Below are 24,596 nucleotides of genomic sequence, written 5' to 3'. Positions count from 1 at the left end.
CACCTAGGGCATCCCATCAGCAAATAAGTTACCGGAATAAAATACATTCATGGAGCTAGTGTTCCAGCTGACAGGGAATTACTGGAGTAGGTATAAGTCCTCTGAGCTGTACCTCTCAAAAGTGCTGAACTACACGTGGAGTCCTGGGGGGAACAAAGCAAACATGAAATAGCACAATGGACTAGATTAGTGCTGGTCTTGATGGGATGAGACAGGCTCCTCCAACTGTGATTGGAGTCCAGGCTACCACTAACCAGGTCCAATGAGCGTATCATGGGCAGGCTACAGAGAGATGCTTGCACTTGTAATACAGGAAAGGGCTGAAAACTAAACTGGGCTGCTCATTTGTGCAGCTGAACTGTTATCTCAGTCACCTGAACAACCTTGGGTTTAACCTGAACGGCAAGAACAGGGAGAGTATTCTACAAACACTAAACCTTGGCATCCTGCTTGGAAGACTCAATCCTGTCCTCCTTCAGGAACTATCCCCACCCTGTAAAGAGTGCAGAGCCTCCAAAACCAGTTGCCTGCTTATTTGACAGCATTCGTCTCCCACTTAAAAAAAAAAAAACTCCTAGTGGATTTAATTTAATCTTTTAGTTTTGAGATCAAGACAAGGACACTTTTCTGAAGCCCTGTACAATTACTTTATTTAAAAGATTCTAGAGAATTGGACAGTCACCAGAAACTGCTTTCAGACAGATTTACAGGTCTTCAATAGGTTTGTGTGGCCAGTATGGATACTTCTCCTTGTCCAGTTTGGTTTCAGGGAAGACCTTATTCAAGTCCTCAAATGTCATCTGATCAAATGGAATCATGGTTCTGAACTTCTCAAGCTTGAAGTTGGAGGAGAGTCAAGAAAATGTTAAAGTCAGATGTAAGCAAGAATTCAAATTAAACTAGATGTACAATTAGAAACTAAAACAAGGTTTCATACCAAGCTGCCTTAAACATGAAATTCACAGGGTAGACCCCATCAAACCCACCTGTTTCTCATACTGGACAATACGGGATTTAGAGGCCTGCACATATTCAGCAGCACTCTTAGCCTGCAAGAGAACAAAGGATTTGGTGAGCACATTAATCCTAGATTGTTTCCTGCAGTGAAGCTGTGACTTTCATCCTATTTCACTTTAGAGGGAGTCAGCATTCTCATCTTACCTCTTCATTAAAGAGGCACTGACCTTAAAAAAGCAGCTGCTTTAAATAAAAACTGGTAAAAGTAATTTCAAGCCCTATACCTGCCCCTGATTCTCCTTGCAATTTTTGTGGGTTTACAATAACGGTTTGTTTTCTAATACAAGTTCTCTCTCCCCTGTTGCTATGTGAGATACAAGAGGGAAATTGACTAAGTGCATACTCAGTTTAATCATTTCCCCAAAGCGCTTTCAAAAGCACAAAAGAAACTGAAGAAATAGATCTTTTTTTTTTACTATAATAGAAAGAAGTTAGTTATCTTAGGTGTTACTTGTAACAACTACTAAGTGATTTTGCTCCCCAAACCTGGAAAGATGGAGAGAGGTTTGAAGTTACCATTCCCTGTTGCACTGATCAGTTAGGAAGTGGATTCCACTCCTCCTTTTTTGAAGAGATTGAAGGGAGAGTCTGAAGTCAGGTAAACTCCCTAAGCCATAGGCTTCAGCCTCTGTGGCTAAATGTCATGTAAGCCGCTTTGTTCAAACTTGTTTGGAACAGCGGATTACAAGACTCTAGTGATCTAGAAGTTTTTAGGCAAACACATTCTGTAACAGGAAGCCACAAGGAGCTCTTGAGGCTGATAAATTCTCTGGCTAAAGACAACATCAATGACCTGAACACAACCTGTGGAGTTTATGTTACACCCACCCTCCTCTTTCACACAGAGGAGGAACCCATAGAATAGAAGTCCCACTATGCAATGCTCCATCTTGACCCCTGCAGTCTCCAAGAATGCCAACTCCACATTAAAAAGGAGTCAGGCCTATTTGATGAAACTTAGGTGCATCCTCTGGGCTGCTGACAAGATGCCAATATGATCCTCGGTTGAGCAGAGTTCGGTTGCCTTTGTCTTAAACTTGAAATTAGTGTATTACACCAGAAGAGCAAGCAGAACTGCAATCCAGTCCCAGACTCTAAATCCCCCAAGTGTGGTCATGGATAGGTAGAGAGAACCTTTCTTGCTCAAAAGCTGCCTATACGCACAAACCCAGACTTGCAGCTCCTGCACCTCAGCACAAACCCACCAGCAGACTCCAAGTCAGAATTATTCTATACCGCTACAAAGATCAAAGAGAAACCATGTGGCAGGGAAGAGTTTTTAAATACTTACAGCTTCCTGTTCCTGGGCATTTATCTTGTCTGTTTGTGTGTCCACAGGCTCAGGAACCTTTAGTGCATTGTACTGTAAATTCAAAAAATAAATTCTAAACATGTTGCCTCTCAATTCCGTTAAAAGCCCTGCATGCTCCCAGAGCTAATATTTCCCCAGTAGCCAGACTAGTGCTCTTTGGTCTCCCCAAAAACACTCTCGGACCCTTCCAAGTGAACTGGCTTCCTGCAGTAGGTCACCAATCAACTCAACTTGATGCCAGCTTCACAAATAGCGTTTGTTGGCTCTCATATGTACACAACTTACTCAGCACTACACTGTCACCAGGATGCTGATAGTCTTGTACAGAGCCAAAACGTGGTGCTGTATAGAAGCATTAACAATCTAATGCCAAAGGGCTACTATCTTGTCCCACAAACTAAGTCAAGTTATACAGATGAAAAAGAAGCGCCTGAATTCCTCTAAAGGTCAGTGGGTCCTTGTGGACTGGGCAGAGGGCCAGGAGCCAAGAACTGCTATGTTCTAATTCCAGCTCGGACACCAACCCCCTATGTGATACTGGGCAAATCACTGGTTATTTGCCCAATGCACATTTATTTAAAAAAAAAAAAAAAAAAAAAAAAAAAAAGAAAGAAGTTAACATCCATTCATGGGATTAGTCTTATTACCACACCACTTCGGGGAGTTAACAGTGCTTTTTACTTCCTGCCCTTCAATGGCAAGGGTTGAACGGATGTTAACTCTGTGCTCTCTGGGGAAAGACTGTTCCATTTCTCAAGCCATCACACCTCATTCAATAGTTTATTTGCAAAATTTTACTCCAGTAGGCTTCTGGGCCAGGCCTTGGCCACAGCCAAGGAGAACACAGCACAGCTCAGAATGTGATAGAGGTGTACAAAGGTGGCCTTTTCGCTACTGGACCAGCTGCATGCAGGCAAGTATCAGAGCGTACATCACGCTGCTCTAAATTACGCAGACTACTAAAAGTCTCAAGAGGCTAATACGGCAGTTGGGAATCAGCAGACAATAGGAAAGCTCTGACCACATACCCTTTCCTCAGGCCACTTCTACACCTACAGCTGGGAAAACCTATGCAGGCTGTAAGAGAAAAAGCATTAGCTTTATGCCACTGGAGGATCCCCCTCCTCTAAAATGCCCCTTCCTATGGTTAGCTATGCCAGCTTTTGTGCTAGCAGTGTGATGCAAAGCAGCTGCACACCACAGCACAGGATCTGGGCCAATACCTCCTAATAATCTCTCCTAGCAGTCTGCTAAAGGAAAAGTTCACAGTTCTGTGTCTTGTGCATCAGATATGAGCAGCCTCCACTTGGATTTCAAAACAGCAGCAACATCTAATTGAGGACGAGAATCTCACCTTTTTTTCAAACTCATCCACCATGCCAGCCTTAGCAACTGCAGTCTTGTAATAAACCCAATCAATAGCGGGGGGCTTCTCTGGCAACGAGGTCAACCTGTACAGGTGGAGCAGAACAGCTGAGAGAACAACCCCCAGTAATTTCAGAGAGCTCCCAGTTCCACACCGGACAACTCTGCAGTATCCGTTGCCCCACACCCATCATCAGGCCCCAGGGTAGCAACTACACTAATTTTAGTTGCCAATATTTTCACTTGTCATTAACACGGAAATGGCAATATTGCTTTTTTTTTTTTTTTTTTGGTGGAGGGGCAAGTATGATACTCTCAGTTTTTTCATCATGAACATGGTAGGAGCAGGCAAGGAGAGTTTGTGAATGGGGTGGTTAGTTTTCATTACAGTTTTGCAAGGCTGACAAAGGGTTTAAAAAAAAAAGAAAGATAATAAGCAATGGCATTTTAGCTGTATCTACACTACAGAACCTGTGCTGGCACAGCCCCCAGTGTAGACACAATGTACACAAACTAAAGGTTTTTGTCCAGCGTAGGAACACCACCTCCCTCAGCCATGCTAGCAATGCTGACAAAAGGCCTCTTCTGTCAGCATATCTGTATCTACACTGAGGGTTTTGTCAGCCTAACTATGTCACTAGGGGATGTATATTTTTCACACGCCCGACCGACATAGCAATGCAGGTATAAATTGTAAGTGAAGGCCAAATCTTAGCTGCATGTCAAACAACATGTGCATCTAGCAATAGCAAATCTAACGTCCAATAGGATTCACTATTGTTTATACCAAGATTTGGCAACAAGTCAAACACTTTTTAAAAGACTTTTTTGATCAGACCAAATGTAACCTCTCTCAGGACTCCCACTAACATTATAGCCACTGTAGCACTATGGAGAAGATCAAGAGAAAGCAGAATTTGGCTGTTAAAAAAAAAAAAAAAAAAAAAAAAAAACAGGCTTTATCGAGAAGAATTAAGATAATTATTTTAACATCCTTATGGCAGGCACACAGTTATGAGAATAGCACTTAAAACTATTTTTACATTGGTTTACACATGGACTGCCAGTGCTGAATTGCTAATACCACCATCTTCTCACCAGAGCAACCTTTTCACACTGAAATATACTCACTTGGCTGAAAGAGCATCGCTGCGTGTTTTCAGGGCATTAAACATAGCTTTCTGATTGGGAGGCACTCTCTCTACAAATGCCATCCAGTCGATCGCTTTCAGAGCAGCTCTGCGACCTGCCATTTTTGTGTTCTAGAAAAAGAAAACAGCAAAGAAACTTAAATTTGAAGAGAAATCTAGAAGAACAGGCAAGTTTATTTTCATCAGTGTAAAAGTCTGGGTATTTCATCAACTGAAACCAGTTCGGCTATCTCTTTGCTGCAACTGCACTCATTCTATTGACTCCCACCAAGAGTAATGTTCATAACAACACTTCATATTTCTTATGTTGCTGAGAAGAGAGAAGCACTTTTACAAGCAATAATTGAGTACCACAATACTTCGCTTTGCTAGATAAGATATATAGAGTTCATTTCAACAGGACTCAAATGCAGTCATTCCTGGGGTGGAACATGGCAGCACACAGCAACACTATGAAACTATTTAAGACAAAGTAAAGGCTACTCTGCCTAGTTACTGGAATTATAATAACCAATGTGTGGTTACTGAGCCACAGAGTCAGGCTCCAGATATCACGCTGCTCTCGCTACGGGAACTTTGATTGTCACTACTGATCACTACATTGATTTAACAGAATTATCAGACAGATTAAGGGCTGGAAGGGGCCACGACAGACCATCAAGTCCAGCCCCCTCTCACCTGAAAGGCAGCACCACAAAGCCACTTCTAACGCCAAGCGGGGACATCATCGGAGGTTTGACTCAGGGGAGAAAGTGCTCCTCGACTCACCCCGCCCCCTCCAGGCACGAGTCCCCCATAGCCCGGCACAGCTCAGGGGAGGTGACGGGATCCGAGCACCGGCTGCGCCCGTCCCCGTCCCCAGGCCCAGCCGGACACACCGCCCTGCTATGCAGAGTCCCACCACCCCAGACACGCAGCGCCGCCCGCGCCGAGGTCTTCGCCCCAACCCAAACCACCCGGGTTGGTCTCACCTTCAGCGACCGCCACCACCCTGCTGCCAGGCACCCTCCGGAAACCCGGTCCGACGCCAACCAATCATAGCCCGGTGCCCCCGGAAGGACTCACTCGCACTCTCCTCCCACCCCCTTAGACAACCCGGAAATGATTCTCAATGGCTCTCTTAACACCAATATAATTTAAAAAAATCTTCCCCTCTCTTTTACTCTTCATGTCAACCGCCAGCCTCCAAAATTCCGAGTTTTCCAGGGGCATGTCCCTTACTCACTTCCGGTTGCTCCGGAAGTAATATTCCGCTCTTCCTCAGGTGTTGCCTATTGTATTATATTGTATTCCTGTGTTTTTCTTTACCGGCTTGTGCCTGGGGCTCCCCACTTAACACAGCCATTGGTTTGTGTGCGTCGCGTGAGGATTTTGGTGTGACTGGGAGGTCGCTGGTGACCCGGAAGTCAAGTCCGGCTCTTCCTGGGAGGGGGGGAACAGTTGTGAGGGAAGCGATGGCTGCCGGGCGCCGGACCCAGCTCTCCCCCCAGCGCTGAGCGAGGGTGGCCGCCCTCGCCTGGGACTCCCCACGAAGTCACGGTCCAGGATGGCGGAGCTGATGGCGGCGGGGGATGGGCCGCCCCGGGGCCGTACGCCCAGCCCGGTACTCGGGGGTATCCCGGTTCCTCCCGGGCCGCCGAGCCCCCGCCTGGCCGGGCCTGCCTGTTCCGGAGGGGGGCTGTCCCCGCGTAGCTCCGAGCCGCCCGTCGCGGACAGGCCTGGCTCCGGCTCCAAGTGGGTCCGGCTCAATGTGGGCGGCACATACTTCGTGAGCACCCGGCAGACCCTGTGTCGGGAGCCCAAGTCCTTCCTGTGCCGCCTCTGCTGCCAGGACGGGCCCGAGCTGGGCTCGGACAAGGTGAGGGGCTGCGCGGGGCGGGCAACGGGCGCCATATGAACCCCCGACGCCGTGCAAACTCCTATGGAGACCACAATCCCGATCGCACCCTCACGCAAGTCTCATCCCTTCCCCCCGAACTGACTAACCTGCCCCCCGCTAGAGATACAGAGCGGTCAGTGTCCCCTCTTCCGCCAGGAAATAGTAGGACTGCAGCGTCCACATACACACTTAACCCGTGTTAGTCATAACCACCGCCCCAAAATAGCTGGGGCAGCGTGTCCCTACAGCCTCTAACGCCCCCTCCATTCACAGCAGGCTCCTCTCGCGCACACACCAGTTTAGGCTTTGGGCTACTTCTGCTGGAAGGAGGGGACCCAGTTCAGATCAGACAACTTGAGGGGGTTGAAGCTGTGGGCATTTATTCACCCAGCATAAACACCAACCCTACCCCCTCTCATCCAGATCATGTGCTGTGCGCATAAATCTTTCCTCTGTCTGTCTAGCTCCTTTTATGACAGCAATCTCTTACCCTCCCCTATACTCTTCCACTACAGCTATACCCACATCACAACACTAACTACCAGCTGTGTTTCCCACACCCATGTGTGCTCAACACCCATAAGTGTATCACATGCCCCCAAATCATTTAGGCTGCACCTAAACAATGACTTATTTATGAGGACTAATGAGTTTGGGGAAGTCCTCATCAATTATAAAACACTTGACTGTTCTCTAGATCTAAGTATTTAGTAGATTTTCTCAGCCTAGGAATATATTTGTCATTTTTCCTTTTCTTTATATTCTTCTGTGGTTTGCTTTATTACTTACTAAGTGTATTAATATATGCTATGTACTTTGGTCTGCGGCTTTGAGAACTCAGATTTCAACCTCCTACCCCTACTGGGAATTTCACAAATAAATCAATATGTTGGTAACTACAATCTTTATTTTCTAGAATATTCTTTATATAATTATCACAAAACACTTTACAGAGAAATTAGATACAGAATTAAATAAACACTCCTTCCTCCCAACTACAAGATTAATCAGGAGTTAAAATTCCTACCTGTCAAATAATCTGTTTAAGGTATTTATACTAGCTCCTATTACCTTAGTATCTCAGTACAGAGTAAGAAGGGGTTCCGAAAAAAAACATTTATTCTGCTGTAAAGCAGACTGCCCCAATCTCAGTAGCACCTAATTTGCTCAATGAGCAAAATAAGCTGAACCATTCTGTGGTGTTTAAAAACCGCACTGTGACCTACTTGTAATGATCATGAATGCTTGCTGCGTCAAAGTATTTCTAAAAGGTCTGTGTTGTTCTGTGTCAACACATCAAACTTGGTTCATAGAATCAGACTATCAGGGTTGGAAGGGACCTCAGGAGGTCATCTAGTCCAACCCCCTGCTCAAAGCAGGACCAATCCCCAACTAAATCATGTGTGGGAAAGAAATGTGTTTTCTTTCACCTATTAATTGTTGATAATCTTACCATGTTGTGCGCTGTGAAAGGCCCTACATTAGATCTAATTTGTTATTGCAATGTTGATTTTAAGAAGTGAAAAAATAAGGAGGTGCGCTAAGTGTCTGATGCATAGTTTAGAAATCAACATGTTGTCTAGAGGAGATGCAAACCATTAATAATTTGCAATGAGGCCTGGGTTATGTGTGTCTTATTTTTCTTTAATTTCCTCAGAAGCATTATTTTGTTTTCTGATTGAACAAGTCCACAGAAACAAAAAGCAGACTGAATAAAAAGACTGCAGTTTTTGTAGGAGCAATAACATTTGTCCCTGTTGTCACAGTGCTGAGTGAGTGCTACTGTGACCTACATTTTTGTTTATTTTGATTTATAGGAAAAAGCACTTGTCCCTTAAGGTGCCTAGGTTTCGGGTCTGCCTGCATGGATCCAGTTGAAAGGATTTGGGGCTTAGCTCATAAACAGTTAAATATTTTTAAAATTTCAATATCAATAAATATTGGACTCACCAAGACAAACACTTTACCTTATTGTAACCCTCCCCCCAACCCTAATTGTTTGTTGCTGTCCATTATCACATTGTCTAAATATTGGGCCCACTCCAGCAAATACTCATAAGAGTAGGCCCCATTGACTCCTTTGAGATAGAGTTCGCAAGATTATGTTCTAAAGTTTTAATATATTCAGGTCATGGACGATCTTATTTGTCTGTAAAGTACTGTAGAAATATTATTTATTTCTAAACCTCATCAGTAGCATTTGGTGCTTTAGGAGCAGATATTTGTGCTAGTAGTCACATTTAAGAGATGAATTGGTACATACAGACATGCTGAATCCAGCATGGTATATAAAGATAGAGATTTGAAATAAAGATTAACAAGGACTGTATCTGTGGAAATATGATTTAGAGAGAAATGAGTAAAATGTGAAATCTGTATCTTAAGTGATAAGCTGAGATTTGGACTATGTGCAAGGAAGTTTTGTTCTAAAGATGCATTTTATGGAACAAGAGCCATTTCAATGTAGTTAAATTTTAGAGCTGACGCTAATTTGCATTGTGGAGATTGCCTGATTCCCAAAGGGTCCTTTGGCCTTGGTGTAATTTTCAGATAAATAAAAAGGAGTTTAGGAGTTTGCCATTTATATAAACAGAAGGTTATTAAAAAAAATTGGAGTTGCCTCTTCTTTTTACCTGAAAGAAAACCCAATTCCTGTGATCAGGATGATCTGTTTCATGCTATTGCTCCCACACACCAACTTCTCTGGTTCACTTTAACAGGTACTCATGCTGGATCAGAAGTTGCAGAAAGAAAATTAGTGTAGACAGGCTCACTTTCCACATTCCAATCTTCCCCACCCCAAACACTACTCAACATTGCAAACATGGGCCTGTCTACGCTACAGAAATTTTCCAAAGTTTTCTCATCATTGTTAACACCAATACAGCTTCAGGAGGGGTTAGTAATTTTAGGAGTCCCAGTGTAGAGAGGCATCTAGCTTGACTCCCATGTGTGTTTCACAGGATGAGACAGGGGCATATCTCATCGACAGGGATCCCACTTATTTTGGTCCGATCCTGAACTACCTCCGACATGGAAAACTCATAATAAACAAGGAGCTGGCAGAAGAAGGTAAGAAACATTTATTGCAGAGCAAACAACTGTAAACGCCCCATTGGCATGGTTTGACTTGCCAGTCATTACTTAGAGCTAGTCTGGGTGTGGAGGCTTCCTAATGCATTAACATGGTGCCTTGTGTCAGCTCCATTTCGCAATAATGCAGTTTTCTTTTAGATTCCCACAAAGACGTTCTTGAATAATATGAAGCATATATATACTGGAAGCAGAGACCTTAGATCATAATGCAGGCTATCCTTGCTATGCTCAACTCATTGGCTTTGAACAGCAAATTGTACTTTTTGAGAGAGGAAACATTGTCTAAGAATGATCTCCTGTTCTCTTTTCAAAAACTGCTGTCCTGTATATCCAGAGACATAAATGGCTTTTTTGTAATATGCTGAGATGATGAAATAGATTGATCTGAGATGGCTAAACCTATTTTGCCAAAAGCCTCCAATAAAAGAGCAGAATTTCCCTATTACAGCCTGGTGGGTTTCTATAATCCTAGAGAAGGGGGAGTATGCCTCTGTTAGATGATATATGCTTTCACATAAGGAGGCTATGACCATCTGAGTAGAGCATTTTCTTAGACTCAGCTCAATACCACCATCCATTCTGTATCCATTTATTGTACCACATACAGGCTTAGATTGCAAATATAAAGTTAACTACAAATTGATACCATGCACTGCATCCTTTTGATAAATTTGTCCTTATTCTGTTTTCTGTTGACTAACAGAATTTCTTCCTCTGCTTTTGGATTTTTGTAGGGGTACTGGAAGAAGCCGAGTTTTACAATATTGCATCCCTGGTGCGTCTGGTGAAGGAGCGGATACGGGACAATGAGAACAGAACCTCTCAAGTAATGCATCTTAAAACTTAAGTAGAAAAACTCAGTCATTTATAAAGGTGTGACAGAGGGACAGTGTGCTGCAGGGTGAGACACGTGACAGCAGACTTGGTGTCTAGTCTCTCAAGTAGTTGGATGTCCCTACTTTCTGATGGATGCGAGCACGCATCCTTCATGGTTACTGGCACAGGCTCTCAAACCTACTCCCCGATATTTGCAGGTAGAGGTCAGGAGCAATTGAATTGAAGGGGGCTGGAAATGGGGTCAGTTGAAACAAGGCTTGAAAATGAGGACTCAGACAATAGCTGGGACTTTGAGATCCAAAAAGCAGATTAGCTAGCTGACCTACTAAAAGATCTTATGAGTACATGGGCCATGCATCCCATTTAGAGAATGGGAGTTGCTTTAATATGTTTTATTAAATTGGCAATGAATAAAAGTGCAGTGATACAATTTTGGCAGAAAACGTTAGGTTGCATAAACAGTTTGTGTGAGTGCCCAGTGTAGTCTATTTCCCTTTCCTTGGTGTGGGACGTTACTAGAATTGTGGGTCGCGCTTTCCCTGAAGTCAACCCTAAGAAAGGGAACTTGGGTGATTTTCTCTCCCATTATATTTACAAAATGAGATCTACGGACATGCTTTTCTTGTCCTTCCCAGACAATTTTAATATTTCCATCAAATATAAGCCATCTCAGAACAGCATCTTCTCTCAGTATTTCTTTATTGCAATTCTTTTTGCTGCTGCTGTTTTTAATTTTTAGACTCAATGCTAGACGAGTAAAATTTTCAAAACACCTGGAGGACTTAAGCTCCTATCATTTACATGATTTTGACAGTGTCACCTCAAAATCCTCACTACCCTCACCAGGAAAAAAAAAATTCAACTATATAATGTAGACTAGTTTGGGAAAGTCTATGCAACTCAGTCTTCCTCTTCTATTATAATCCTCAAGGCACAAGATAGATCAGGTTTCCCTACAAGAAGACACTAAAACCTCAGCTGTATTTCTTTGTCTGAAAGCAAACACCGCTAAGCCAACTCCCTCTCCTGATTTTAAAATTCCTGCTTTTTGTTTTTTTCTGCCCTTGGTGCTTTAGGGACCCGTGAAACATGTGTACAGAGTCCTGCAATGCCAAGAGGAAGAGCTCACACAGATGGTGTCCACTATGTCCGATGGATGGAAATTTGAACAGGTACTGTTGCCAATGATTGCCATTCCTATATCCAAAGAAAGGGATCCCCCTGTGGGAACAGCATATGGAATGAGTTTAGATTTCTGTTTAACTACCCCTCTCACGACTCCTTCCTGCTGGCGGTGGGGAGTCTGTATCCAGAATCAGTCCACCTTATATGGAATAACTGGCAGGGGAACAACAGTAGCTTACTGAACCCATAACCAGAAATAAATAATGTTCCCTTGAGATTTTTTGTATCCTTGTCGGACTCTTAAGAAATTCTTCTCTCCTCCCACATTTTCCTGGCCCCACTGTGGAGCTTTTATCCAAGGAGAATGATGGGATCCAGGAGAAGTGAAAACTACTTTCTTCAGAGCCCAGCAGCACAACCCCTTCACAGAGAAGTGTTGAGTGACATGAGAAATACCTTGCCCTGCAAACGTGAACGATGCTACATTTACAACACAAGTTTGCTTGGCCATGTTTCAAGGGAGTTGCCGAGGGCATAAATCAGCCCCAACTTTGGTATCAGAAATCACAAACAGTTCTCTTGTGTGGATATACAAAGAACTTAAGCCACCAAGCTGGTCTATATATCATGACAGTTCCTGAACTATAGCTGAAATAGATCTGCAATATCTGTTTGCAATGAAATATGAGGACCCCAGATCGCTCATAGGACTAATAGGATAGAGCCTTCACTTCTAGATCTATTCAAATCCAGCCCAGCTTAGTAGTGACCAAAAGCTGTGACTGTCTGCTAGCTGTGCAGTCACCAATCTGATATCAATGTGATGGTTCAGTGTCCATTTTCCAGTGGACAAGTGTCCATATCCAGGGCGGCTCCAGGCACCAACGCGGCTCCAGGCACCAGCGCAGCAAGCGCATGCCTGGGGCGCGGCCTGTCGGTCCCTGTGAGGGTGGCAGTCAAGCAGCCTTCGGCGGCATGCCTGCAGGAGGTCCACCGGTCCCGCGGCGGGGACACCAAAGGCGCAGCACCGGTGGACCTCCCGTAGGCATGCCGCCGAATTGGCGTGACCAGCGGCCCGCCCGTGGGCGCGCTGCCGAAAGCCGCCTGACTGCCGTGCATCGGCGTGGCAAAACACAGAGCCGCTCCATCCATATCACATTTGGCACTATTTGCTCTTTGTTAGCAGTCTTAACACAGACACCAAGGATTGACCAGGGTGAGGAATTCAATTCCCCTGTCATCCCGACAGGTTCTCTCTATGGCTATATCTATGCTATGAGCTAGGGCTGCGATTCCTTGGCTCATATACACATACTCCACTAGCTCAATGAGAGCTAGTGCGAGTATAAATAGCAGTGTAGCTGAGGTAGGAAGATAGCTGCTAAATATCTTTCCTAATTAACATGGATTCTGTGTATCCACAGTGACTTATGGTCTGAAGTGCAGCTGTTTATGTTCATTATAGTTTAGACGGTCAAGTGGTAAAATACAAAGGGAAAACAGTCCATTGACATCCTAAAACCAAGTCTTTTGTCCTCAGTAGTGAATCAATGCAACCATTAAAGCTCATTCATTGTACAAGCCATTTCCATTATTACAGCTTGGCTAATCCTCCTTCAGACCCACAGAACAATGGATATGATTATTATACTCAGGGGACAGGGAGCCGCATCTATCCCTTGTTATAAGTGTGAGGTTCTCTTTTCTAAAATCCTTTGTGCAGAACTGTGTGTCCATTAAAATACACACAAGATTCATACTGTTTTTCTTCAGGATGTAAAATCCAAGGCTAGTCTGAAGAGCAGGGCTGAGAAATACAAATTACCGCTATGCTGTTTACTCCAGGCTGTCACTTTAATGTAATCATTATAAAAGAATTGTGCTAGTTTGCCAGATGTCCTTTAGTTCTTGGAATATGCTGTCCTACCTTTGTGACAAATAAATTGCCTGTCCAATGTTTCTGCATCAAAAAGTCAGAAGCTGAATTCCTAGAATTTCGTTAAACAAGTGTATCGTCTGGACTGAATGACTCCTTCTGTAGAGCCCACATTGCCTGGCATATCCATTCTCTGAAGGTTTAACATTTTGTATTGCAAAATGTGATCAATATTTTCAATGTTTTCATTAATTGGAAAATGCATCACAGCTTTCCCTGTTACCCTTTCAGTCCATTTTCCCTGAGTTCAGCCACCACCAGGGGGCTCTGTAGCACGTCCAGTCATGGACCAAGAATATGCATACTATTTGACAGAAAAGTTTATAACACAAGTTAATACCCCAGAGATTTTTGTCCTGTTGAAACTTTAGGTCTGACTGGGTTCAACCAGCCACACACAAAGCGATAACAAGGACAGAGCAAAGTCCATTGGCTATTGCTGCATTAATCCTTACATCCTCTTGGTTATTTTCCTGTTCTTCAGCTAATCAGCATTGGATCTTCCTATAACTATGGAAATGAGGACCAGGCAGAATTCCTCTGTGTCGTCTCAAGGGAGCTCAATAACTCTACCAATGGCATTGTCATCGAACCTAGTGAGAAGGCAAAGGTGAGGAGCCTGGTTAAGAGAGTGGTCTTCAAATGTCCCCGTACACAGAAAAGAAATTCCACTATGCTCTAATGATGCCATGAGGTTGATAGTAGTGATTCCTTGCACACGCTTATTCTCTTTCACTCTTCCCTCTGCCCCCACATCCTCCAGTGAGATTTGCAGTTTTACTAGATGACATTACAGCAAATCTATACAGTTCCAAAGCTCTTTGTACATTTCACATTGTGCCATAGATATACGGGAAAGTGATGAACTTTTTTTTTTAAATATGTAGAAAGGAGGGAAGGAGGGGTTAGCACAACTAGGAAGAGTGAAGCAGATCACATTTCCTAGCTGACAGCCATTGCAGGGAGTAAAGGAGGTTGGTTAGTTGTTTTCCTTTGATCAACCTTTGATCAGGATCTGAAAAATATGAAACTATCCTTCTGAACTTCCTATGTGCAACTGACCTGTCTCTAGAAGAGGCTTTATCATCTCTGATCTCCAGTTTTTCTAAAGGTTCTGAGGGAGGCGCATAGGTTTAGTGGTCTTGAGTATAGACCTTGGAACTAGTCACTCCACTCCTAGCTCTGCCATACACGCTCTGTGGTCTTGGGCAGGTCATATAACCCAGCTGTAAAATGGTTATAATGCTTACCACAGAGGTGACTAGAATTAGCGTCTTAACATTTGTGAAGTACAATATTATACTTTTTTTAAATCCTTCTACAGTCATGCTGCTGAATCTGAGTGGGTGAGGTATCTGGGTAGAAAAATGGAAAGAATTGCATTATGGACCAAGACTATGCATCTTTAAACATGCACAGATCACACAGCCTCAAACAATAAATGTTATGACCAAAAGCCAAGTGTTTTTAGCACAGGCCTGTTATGCCTTGCGGTGACCAAAAGCCAAGTGTTTTTAGCACAGGCCTGTCTTTTCCAAGGAAATCAGTCATTCATAAAAGTTATATAAAAACCAACAGCCACTCCTGAAGATTCTTTGTACATTCCCCTCCTCCATCAATTTTTCCTTCCCCTATTGACACAAATAGCATTTTTCGAAACATGAGAACTAATATCCAAATTTGTCCAAGTTCAACCTTTATTTTACCGGTCCTTCTCTTTTCAGATTCTTCAGGAGCGAGGATCCCGGATGTGATCCACGTGTCTGGTTCTGTTATACTCCGAGATGTCAAAAGGGCAATCTAGCTGGGCAGAGCGTTTCTTCGCAGTTCAGCCTTGCTCTTGTACAGTAACCGAGCTAACGCAAAGCAAAGCTGAGCCTGTCCTGCCAACAGAGAATAATTCTGGTCAAAACCAAAGGCTTCCCCCTAATCCCAGGAAACAAAGGAAAGAAGAGACTCTTCCAGTCGGATAGTCCCTTTTTCAAATGTTTGTTTTTGTTTTCTTGGCCGGCGCTGTATTGAATTTTTCCAACAATGGCTGGGCCGGATTCCCAGTCAGAGCCTTTGGGAGGGTTGCTCAAGTCCATGAGCCCGTGTAGTCAGCCCAACCTCCAGTGGGATGGAGTAGGTGAAAGAGGATTTGTATTAGAGCTGTGCCATTTTGTGTGCCCAGGTTTATCAAGTAGAAAACTTGGAGATACCCTGCAGCGTTCCTCCCCACCAGTTGGCCCCACACAAATCAGATGAAAAGGGTTTAGAAATGAGTGACAAAAACAAGAACTGTCTTTTTTTATACTGAAACTTTTTTCATTCTTGCTTTGTATTTGTTACTTGTCGGGTTCCTGAGAGCCGAGTTCGATACAAAATAATCCTAGTGGGGAGAGCAGTTGTGTTTCTGTCTAATGTGGGCCTTGGGAGGGGTCTACTGCTGGCACTATTATATATGGGCTCTTGGCATATCCCAAAGCTCATTGCTCGTCATGCATTTTTAAAAATCGACATTGGCCCATGCTAGTGACAGAGTAAATGGTTCTGTCCTTTATTCTCTCCAGGTTGGATGAGAGTGGTGACAGGGATCCTGTCCCGCTTCCCCTCCAGGCCCTTGCCACAGCTCTATCTTAGCCTGGCATGATGTTATTTGATTTACCCAGGTTAGGGACTTGTTGCTGCCACGTTCAGCTTTGCCTTGTTTGTCTCCAGCAGCATGGACTCCCTTGATCTCCTGCTGTCTTCTCCCAGCAGGAGGAGTTAGGGGAGGCTTTATTTTGTACTGTAGCAAGCAGGTAGGTTTGTTAAATCCATCAGATAGTTTGGGGAGGAGAGCCCCTATTTACATATGGCAATTCCACATCTGCAGCCTGCTCATTACCCCACCTTCAGTAGGTCAGCCCGAAGTACCAAGGGGCATTGCAGAGACTTTGGGGGGCTTGGTGAAAGTTGCCAAAGTGTTGTAATGTTTCTTGTCCAAAGTGACGTGTCGACTTTTGTGACTTTTTTTGGAATGCCTTGAATGGACGTGCAAATGTTCGTTTGTGCCTCTTTCTTTAATTCTAATCTTAGCCAAACTGGACTCACTGGTCCCTTCAATGAATTGGTGCCACCCCTAAGCAGTGACATGTCCCTACTATCTGGTAAATGGAATTTCGTAGGAGTTTGCTGCATGTTTTTCCCTTCGTCCTGGCTTTGTCCTTTGTAGCCCAGTGCCCTGGCACCTGGGCTTTTGAGTCGAGTCCCAAACTGCCATTGAACCAAAGTTCCAGGTACACTGGAATTCACTGGCATTGGCAAGGCCATAGTGGACGGTCCTGGAGTAGGCCATGAGCACAGAATTCCTTGTTTGGATTGATATGTGGGATTCCCCCTGAAGGAATTGGGCTCACTGTGGTCTTGTCAGTGTTTTGTGCATAGGGAAGTTCCCCATCCTGTCTCCTTGTTGACGTGGGGCAGAGGGCAGCGACCAGTGGTTTCTGAGGGTATGGATGACCTTTTCAATGAACAAGGTGCAGTAAAGAAATTCAGAGGGCTTCCCCCCTCCCCCCCCCCCCCCCCCACACACACACACACACTCTCCAGTCCAGCTTTTCCCCACACTGCTGTCAGCATACCTCCTCCAGTGGGGTCTTCACCTCTTTCTCAGGAAGGAGGGTTGATTATCTTGTAGTAGCTAGTCTTGATAACAGACTGTGCCAAATGTCTGAACTCACATTGTGTCAGTTTTGGGCTGCTGAAATTCAGTTGGTGTGGCACCACACTCAATAATCCAGCTTTCGTACTCCCCCAATCTTCCCTGTCTGTCATGTGATGAAATGGTGTGGGTGTGATTGGACTGGATGCCTTGGCTGGGCCCAAATAACACTGTGATGTGTACATATAGCTCTTATCTATGGGTATCTTGTAGCCCCAGCCATTGTCAGTTTGTGGTCACAACTGAGAAATAAAAAAAAAATGCATATATGCAGTTTAGCATCATAAAAGCTACATATCACACTAGCCTTCACATCACCATCTATCTTCCCCCCGGGGAGAAGGGGAAGTTGGGAATTAGTCAAGAAAGATCAGAGTAACGATAACAGGAGTAACTTAGCTGCCCTGTCAGACACAGTCAATACAAGCCCAACTGACTTGCTGTTCAGGCTGGTGGGCACGAAGCAGTGCTAGGTTTGCTTGGAGGGCGATGTTTTAATCTAGTACAATTTGAGTTGACAGAAGGATACCTCATTGCCTTTTTTGGGTCATCAAAAACACCATGCCTCATGAAGCCCATTTGAGGAGTGCCTGCTGTCAGACTAGCAGTTTGAAAAATACTACCGCCCTACCTTCTCCACACCAGAGGGAACGGGCTCCAGTAAAACAAACCAGAAGAAGAACCTGGTAGTTACAACAGGCTGAGACCAGTTCAGCGTGTCCTGTATCAGTTGCAATGGATTGAACATTTCTGCCAGATACCTGGGGAACAGACTATAAAAGTTAAATCCTGTTCTCTCCCCAACTTCCCCCTCCAATGAGAATTGTTGGAGCTGGTCAGTGGATTTAATGCCCCACTGGAACCCAATTGCTTTTTCTTCTTCTTAAAATCCAATAGAATGAGTTATCTTGTAGAAAATTATTCCTGTCATTTGCATCCTCACTGGATCTCAAGTTCTTTGGTGATAAGAAGGGTCTGTTCTAGTCTTCCAGAAGGCTATGGACTCCTGTAGGTATAAAGACTTGCAGTCCATCAATAGCAGGATATTTTCCCAGATCACCTAGCTGGGAGTTTCTCCTCTTTACTGTCTGTGATAGGTCACCTTTAGCCCTGTGAAAGTCTGAAGAAGAACTGGTCTCGCTTGGTCTTCACATTCCATACTAGTTGCATCACTGAACTGCTGGAGATGGGGCTTTTCATTCCATTTCCTTTAGCTCAGTCGCAACTATCTTCTCAAACTAAAACATGGGGTGTGTGTGGGGGGGGAATCACATCAAATCAGTCCTGTTGACCCTAGAGGGCAGTATATTTTGGTGAGTGGGAGGGGGGAAGCAGTGGTAGGAGGTCTGATAGATAGCTGTAGGGTTTTGTATCTCTTGGGAAGGTTCACTTTAAAGCATTAGCACTGGGAACTGAGAGCAAGTTTTATCTAAATTTCCCAGTGGCCTAAATTGTTCCATTATGGGGAGACTGGAATTAACCTTCTCTGAAAGTGTCTTTGTTTCTGCACATTTTTAAATCAATCTTCTCAGGGGTGACTGAGTGGTCCGAGGGGAAGTGTGGGGGGGTGAGCCACAGGGGTGGGGGCACAGCTCCTCAGACCTCTGCAGCTTGGCCATGGGCTCCTCACCCTCAGGTTTTGCCTGCAAACCCAGAGGTTTTGTACAGTTTGTCACATGTCAGTGCCCTTTGCTACTGTTTTTCTTTGTTTATTAAATGTGTTTGAATAATGATTCAGATGCTGTGATTAATTTTTTTTCAATAAAGATTCTGAAATGGGTTGGAAGTTTGAACTAATGTCCTGTGTCCTGCTGCTTTGTTTGTATTGACTTTTCAACTGGGCTGTTGTCTTTTCATATAACTTTTTGAACACCTGTTTTACTCCACTGCCTACCACACACTTGGAAGGAAGGATACTTTGGTGTAAACTCACAGTACACAGCTGTAAAGATTACAAGGTAAAAAGCAAAGGGGAAGAATGATAAATAAAGCCCTCAAACACCACCACCTCTGTACATCACGATAGCACAAAAGACAGAAAACACTTTCTTCCCCCCATGAAGTGGTGATCTGCAAGTGTCCATTTGGAAAGAGATTGTACGGCAGTGTTTAACAGTAAAAATGGTTTTCATTATTTCTAGAAGGTATTTTAAATAGTTATTACATTACCCCAATCATAATGCACCCAGCATTTTCCTTATTTGTCTCTTAAGCAAGATTGATGGATTAGCGGAGATTCAATTTGTTTCCTGTTTACAGGGATTAATTTTCAGAAAGGCTTGAAACACAGAGGCACCAACAGATGGACAATTGGAGGGGGGAAAAGAGCAGGGAAAGAACTAAATAAGTTTAAAAAAATTCAGTCTGCCTGTAATAAGCCTGAAAGCCAGTGTGCGTTTGTGTCTCAGGTTTCCAAGCAGAAACTGCCTCTCAGAAAAGAAATGTCTAAATTTTGGAGCCAAGTCGTTGCTGCCTCCTACATCTGTTCCTGGTGCTGCTCTGCCTCCCTGCTTAGCACAAATACCTCTGCTCTGGTGACAGCCTACCTCCAAGAGCAAGGTCATTATCCCCTTTTTTCCTTTTATGGCTTTTGCTTCAGGAGATCAGCATGTGGGAGTTTGGGGCCATCTTAAAACTTCTGTCTATTGTCGTCCTTGTGCTGGGATCTCAAAGTACTAAATGTAAAATAAGCCTCCCATCAGTACCAGAATGGAGAAGTGATTTGCTCAAGATCACACAGAGAATCCGCAAAGCTGGGAAAAGAAACTAGGAACAAGGAACTGCTAGGCTCCTGCTCTAACCACAGAACTATATTCCTTCTTATGGTCCATTTCTGAGCATGTGTGTAATCTGCCACCAACTCTGTTCCTGCAGCTGGCAAAGCCTTGACCACAGTAGGGACTCTCCCAGAGTTTGCCTCCACTGGTGCATGTTTGGAGCCTTAGTGGGAGGACGACTGCTGGAGTTTTGAACACTTACCTAACTGTCTAATCATTGTAACATTAGCTGCATCTATCAGGTCATCTGTGTTGGGGTTCTGATTAAGAAGATCTCTTTAATCTAGACATCTTAAATTATTTATTTAGATTATGGTCCAGGAGCTGTTGGTGAACTGAACTCAAAAGCTTTTCCCAAGCCCCTGACCTGTCTCAGAAGGTGACAGAGCACAGCTAGCAATAGTTTCAGGTTCAAAATGCCAACTGCTTTGGCAGAATAGGAAGTCTGGTTGTGTTAGGGTGACCAGACAGCAAATGTGAAAAATCGGGATGGGGGGGTAATAGGAGCCTATATAAGAGAGACCCCAAAATCAGAACATCTGGTCACTCTAGGTTGTGTCTGCATTGTGACAAAGTTCCTCCTCTATCTTGGTGGGTCCTGCACTTATTGGCAGATTTTCTTGCCTCAAAGATTCACCATGTGGGTTGGGGAACAGCCCAGAGACCTTCCCCTCTGAAAGAACCCACAGTCCAGGTCAATTGGGAGGTTTGGGGGGGAACCTGGGACCACCCTCTACTCCAGGTTCCAGCCCAGGGCCCTGTGGACTGCAGCTGTCTATAGTGCCTCCTGTAACAGCTGCATGACAGCTACAACTCCCTGGGCTACTTCCCCATGGCTTCCTCCAAACACCTTCCTTATTCTCACCACAGGACCTTCCTCCTGGTGTCTGATAACACTTGTGCTCCTCAGTCCTCCAGCAGCACACCCTCTCAGCTCCTTGCACCTCTTGCTCCCAGCTCCTCACACTCACACCACAAACTGAAGTGAGCTCCTTTTAAAACCCAGATGCCCTGATTAGCCTGCCTTAATTGATTCTAGCAACTTCTTAATTGGCTCCAGGTGCCCTATTAGCCTGCCTGCCTTAATTGGTTCTAGCAGGTTCCTGATTACTCTAGTACAGCCCCTGCTCTGGTCACTCAGGGAACAGAAAACTACTCATCCAGTGACCAGTATATTTGCCCTCTACCAGACTCCTGTACCCCACTGGTCTGGGTCTGTCACAGCATGTACATTCATTGTATGCAGTGTTGCTGTGTCGGTCCCAGGATGAGAGAGACAAGGTGAGGGAAGTAATATCTTTCATTGGACCAACTTCTGTTGGTGAGAGAAACAAGCTTTCCAGCTACCTGCAGAAGAGCTCTGTGTAGCTGGAAAGCTTGTCTCTCTCACCAACAGAAGTTGGCTCAATAAAAGATGTCACCTCACCCACCTTGTCTCTGTACATTCATTCACATTCACAACAAAGCAAGTCCTATAAGCAGTAATTCAAAATAGGAAGTCCATTTATAATTGAACCTCAGTTCCTCAGCTTTTATTCTCTTAACCTGCACCTATAAAACTGTCCAAGCTTTTACAGATTCTGACTTGTGTGAGTACAGTATCAAAAAAATAGTTCAGAATCTTTGTCAACCAGGTAGATGGTTTTCCACAACTAACAGTATAATACTGCTGCATCTGACTGAAAATACAGGGTCACTAGGCGGTGTGACGTTGTGCAGTCTATATGGTTTTATAAAAACTTGATAATAAGTCAATATAATGTAACTGAGATAGTTTTAGAGAAAATACGGTAATAAGTGAATGTAAGTAACTGGGATATGCCTCATGCAAAAGGTCTCTTGTAAGGTATCATTACAAAGCTTATAATCTACTGAGTGTGATCATCTGATTTGTATAAAGGTACCACTCTTGTATCTAAAACTAGAAATATAAAATGTAACTCTGAGGGCCTATTGTAATTGTGTAAAGTGTGGACCATTAATGATGGTTTGGAATCTTGATGACTCCCATTGTCTGCAGATGGCTGTATTTACCTGTGAGTCTTCCTGTATATGTGTGTGCTGGCAAGTAAGTAATGAAGTCTTGCAGTGACATGTGATCATGTCACCTGAACTGGAATCCATCTTTGACCTGGTGCTTTTCCAGTGAGGGGGGGTGGAAACCCAGAGAGACAAAGAGTTCCCGCCTTATGCAAAAGATATATAAAGGGGGGGAAGAGAACAGAGAGAGGGAGAAGCCATCATGAAGAATCCCCTAGCTACCACCTGAGCTGCAACAAGAGCTGTACCAGGGGAAAGAATTGTGCCCAGGCCTGGAAGGTGTCCAGTCTGAGAAAAACTTACTGAAACATCTCTGAGGGTGAGATTATCTGTATTTAGTTGGATTAGGCATAGATTTGCGCATTTTGTTTTATTTTGCTTGGTGACTTACTTTGTTCTGTCTGTTACTACTTTGAACCACTTAAATCCTACTGTCTGTATTTAATAAAATCACTTTCTATTTAGTAATTTACTCAGAGTATGTATTAATGCCTGGGGGAGCAAACAACTGTGCATATCTCTCTATCAGTGTTATAGAGGGCGAACAATTTATGAGTTTGCCCTGCATAAACTTTATGCAGGGTAAAACAGATTTATCTGGGTTTAGACCCCATTGGGAGTTGGGCATCTGAGTGCTAAAGACAAGCGCACTACTGAGAGCTGTTTTCAGGTAAACTTGCAGCTTTGGGACAGGAGATTCAGACCCTGGATCTGTGTGTGGAGCCAAACAGGAGTGTCTGGCTCAGCAAGACAGGGTGCTGGAGTCCTGAGCTGGCAGGGAAAACAGAAGCAGGGGTAGTCTTTGCACATCGGGTGGCAGCTCCCAAGGGGGTTTCTGTGATCCAACCCGTCACAGGCGGGTTGCTGTGGAGACCACAACTCAGTGGAATCTGGGGATGCAATCTGTCCCTTGTAATGTTAACTATTCTCAAACTGGAGCTATTCCAAATATTTATCTCTATGGTTTCAATTCATTTCTTTGCTTCCCCCCAGCAGCCATATTACAAGATCTATTGTGAGCTACTTTTTACCATGAGATCAAAGTGAACCCATGTGTAAAAAAATACTGCTCTTACTACTACATACATACAGCTCTTACTGTTTCTGCATGGGCATAGGCTACAAAGTTCAGTTCTGAAGTTTCCTAACATTCAGGAGTGTTCAGATCCAGTGCAGTAGGGGAGGTGGAACATAAGAGCGGCCATACTGAGTTAGACCAAAGGTCCATCTAGCCCAGTGTCCTGTCTTCAGACAGTGGCCAATGCCAGGGGCCCCAGAGGGAATGAACAGAACAGATAATCATCAAGTGATCCATCTTGTTGCCCATTCCCAGCTTCTGGCAAACAGGCTAGGGACACCATCCCTGCCCATCCTGGCTAATAGCCATTTATGGACCAATCCTCCAAGAATATATCTAGTTCTTTTTTGAACCCTGGAGGAGGGAGTATAGTTGGGTTGCAGGTTTGCAACATAGCTGGCCTCCAGTTAAAAGCGCTTGAGCAAAGCTCCAGACTGTAACAATCAGAACTCGTCAGAAAGGAACACTGCCACATTTCTGTGCCTGCTGCCAGTCTAGTGTGTCCACTCCCTGTGCAGCTCCTCTGAGGTTCATTCTAGCTCCCTTCTTCTAAGGAAACGGCAGAGTACAATTCAGCCTCTCCAGTGGATCACACTGTCTGATGGCATCATAATTGGAATGTTCAGTGAAACTCAAGTTTGGTTTATGATGTCATGCAGAAGACTTAGCTGTCCCATGAAGGGCTGCCTACTGGAAGGGAGTCCTCAGGGGGAGCTGCTAAAGGGCCAGGGAGAACAAAAACCAACCAGTGACTTGGCATTGGAAGCGGTGCCAGGCTCTGAGTGGCAATTGTCAGGGAATATCCTTTGGTACTGCCATGTAACCACTTCCTCATTGGCATAGGGAGGCATGAGTGACCTCAGATCCAAATAGATCAGGTGAGTATGGGGCATTTGCCAGAGTCTGGCTTTGCAATAGAATGATCACTGACCCAGAATTGGTAGGCCCATAAAATCCATTCACTTTGTAAGTCTTTGGATTGGCCACCACCTACCACCCTCTGGAATATTCTACAGGGAATTAACAAGATTTCACGTATTTTAAAATATGGTAATGACATGATGAACTATCATCTACAGGCGTTTTTTGCCATGTAAAGAGAATGACCCAAATTCAGCCCTGCCATAAGCCAGTCACTGATGATTGCAATGGGAGATGAGCTCATTTAGTCCAAAACTCAATTTGTCCTAAAAAATAGTTCTTCCCTGAGAGTCTTTCAACCCAATGAATCTGAGTATCTCCGCTGAATGAGGAGGGTTGTCCCTTGCCCTCTCCAAGGTAACCTGTTTGTGGTTCTT

General features: G+C 44.2%; 2 protein-coding genes across 3 annotated transcripts; one reads left to right on the top strand and one right to left on the bottom strand.

The window, feature by feature from the left end:
* Window positions 1-633: 633 nt before the first annotated feature.
* Window positions 634-5,990, bottom strand: ATP5PD (ATP synthase peripheral stalk subunit d). Of its 2 annotated transcripts, none has more exons than XM_005297459.4 (6): window positions 5,817-5,990; window positions 4,826-4,956; window positions 3,684-3,780; window positions 2,309-2,380; window positions 987-1,049; window positions 634-836 (listed from the first exon to the last, which is right to left on the bottom strand). In XM_005297459.4, exons 2-6 carry the CDS (start codon window positions 4,945-4,947, stop codon window positions 705-707), a joined length of 486 nt encoding a protein of 161 aa, XP_005297516.1. In that variant the 5' UTR covers window positions 4,948-4,956; window positions 5,817-5,990; the 3' UTR covers window positions 634-704. The 2 variants fall into 2 exon arrangements, with proteins under 2 accessions (XP_005297516.1, XP_005297517.1); XM_005297460.5 differs by having other exon boundaries at window positions 5,524-5,869.
* Window positions 5,991-6,391: 401 nt separating this feature from the next.
* On the top strand, window positions 6,392-19,200 carry KCTD2 (potassium channel tetramerization domain containing 2). Its single transcript, XM_005297462.5, has 6 exons — window positions 6,392-6,703; window positions 9,688-9,796; window positions 10,555-10,646; window positions 11,734-11,829; window positions 14,203-14,328; window positions 15,443-19,200. The coding sequence occupies exons 1-6, from the start codon at window positions 6,392-6,394 to the stop codon at window positions 15,470-15,472; spliced, it is 765 nt and encodes a 254-aa protein (XP_005297519.1). The 3' UTR covers window positions 15,473-19,200.
* The last annotated feature ends 5,396 nt before the right edge of the window (window positions 19,201-24,596 follow it).

The sequence above is a fragment of the Chrysemys picta genome, chromosome 12 (genome assembly GCF_011386835.1).
Source record: "Chrysemys picta bellii isolate R12L10 chromosome 12, ASM1138683v2, whole genome shotgun sequence".
Lineage (NCBI taxonomy): Eukaryota > Metazoa > Chordata > Testudines > Emydidae > Chrysemys > Chrysemys picta.
Note: the sequence above shows the minus strand (reverse complement) of the source record. Positions and strands in the feature narration are given on the sequence as shown.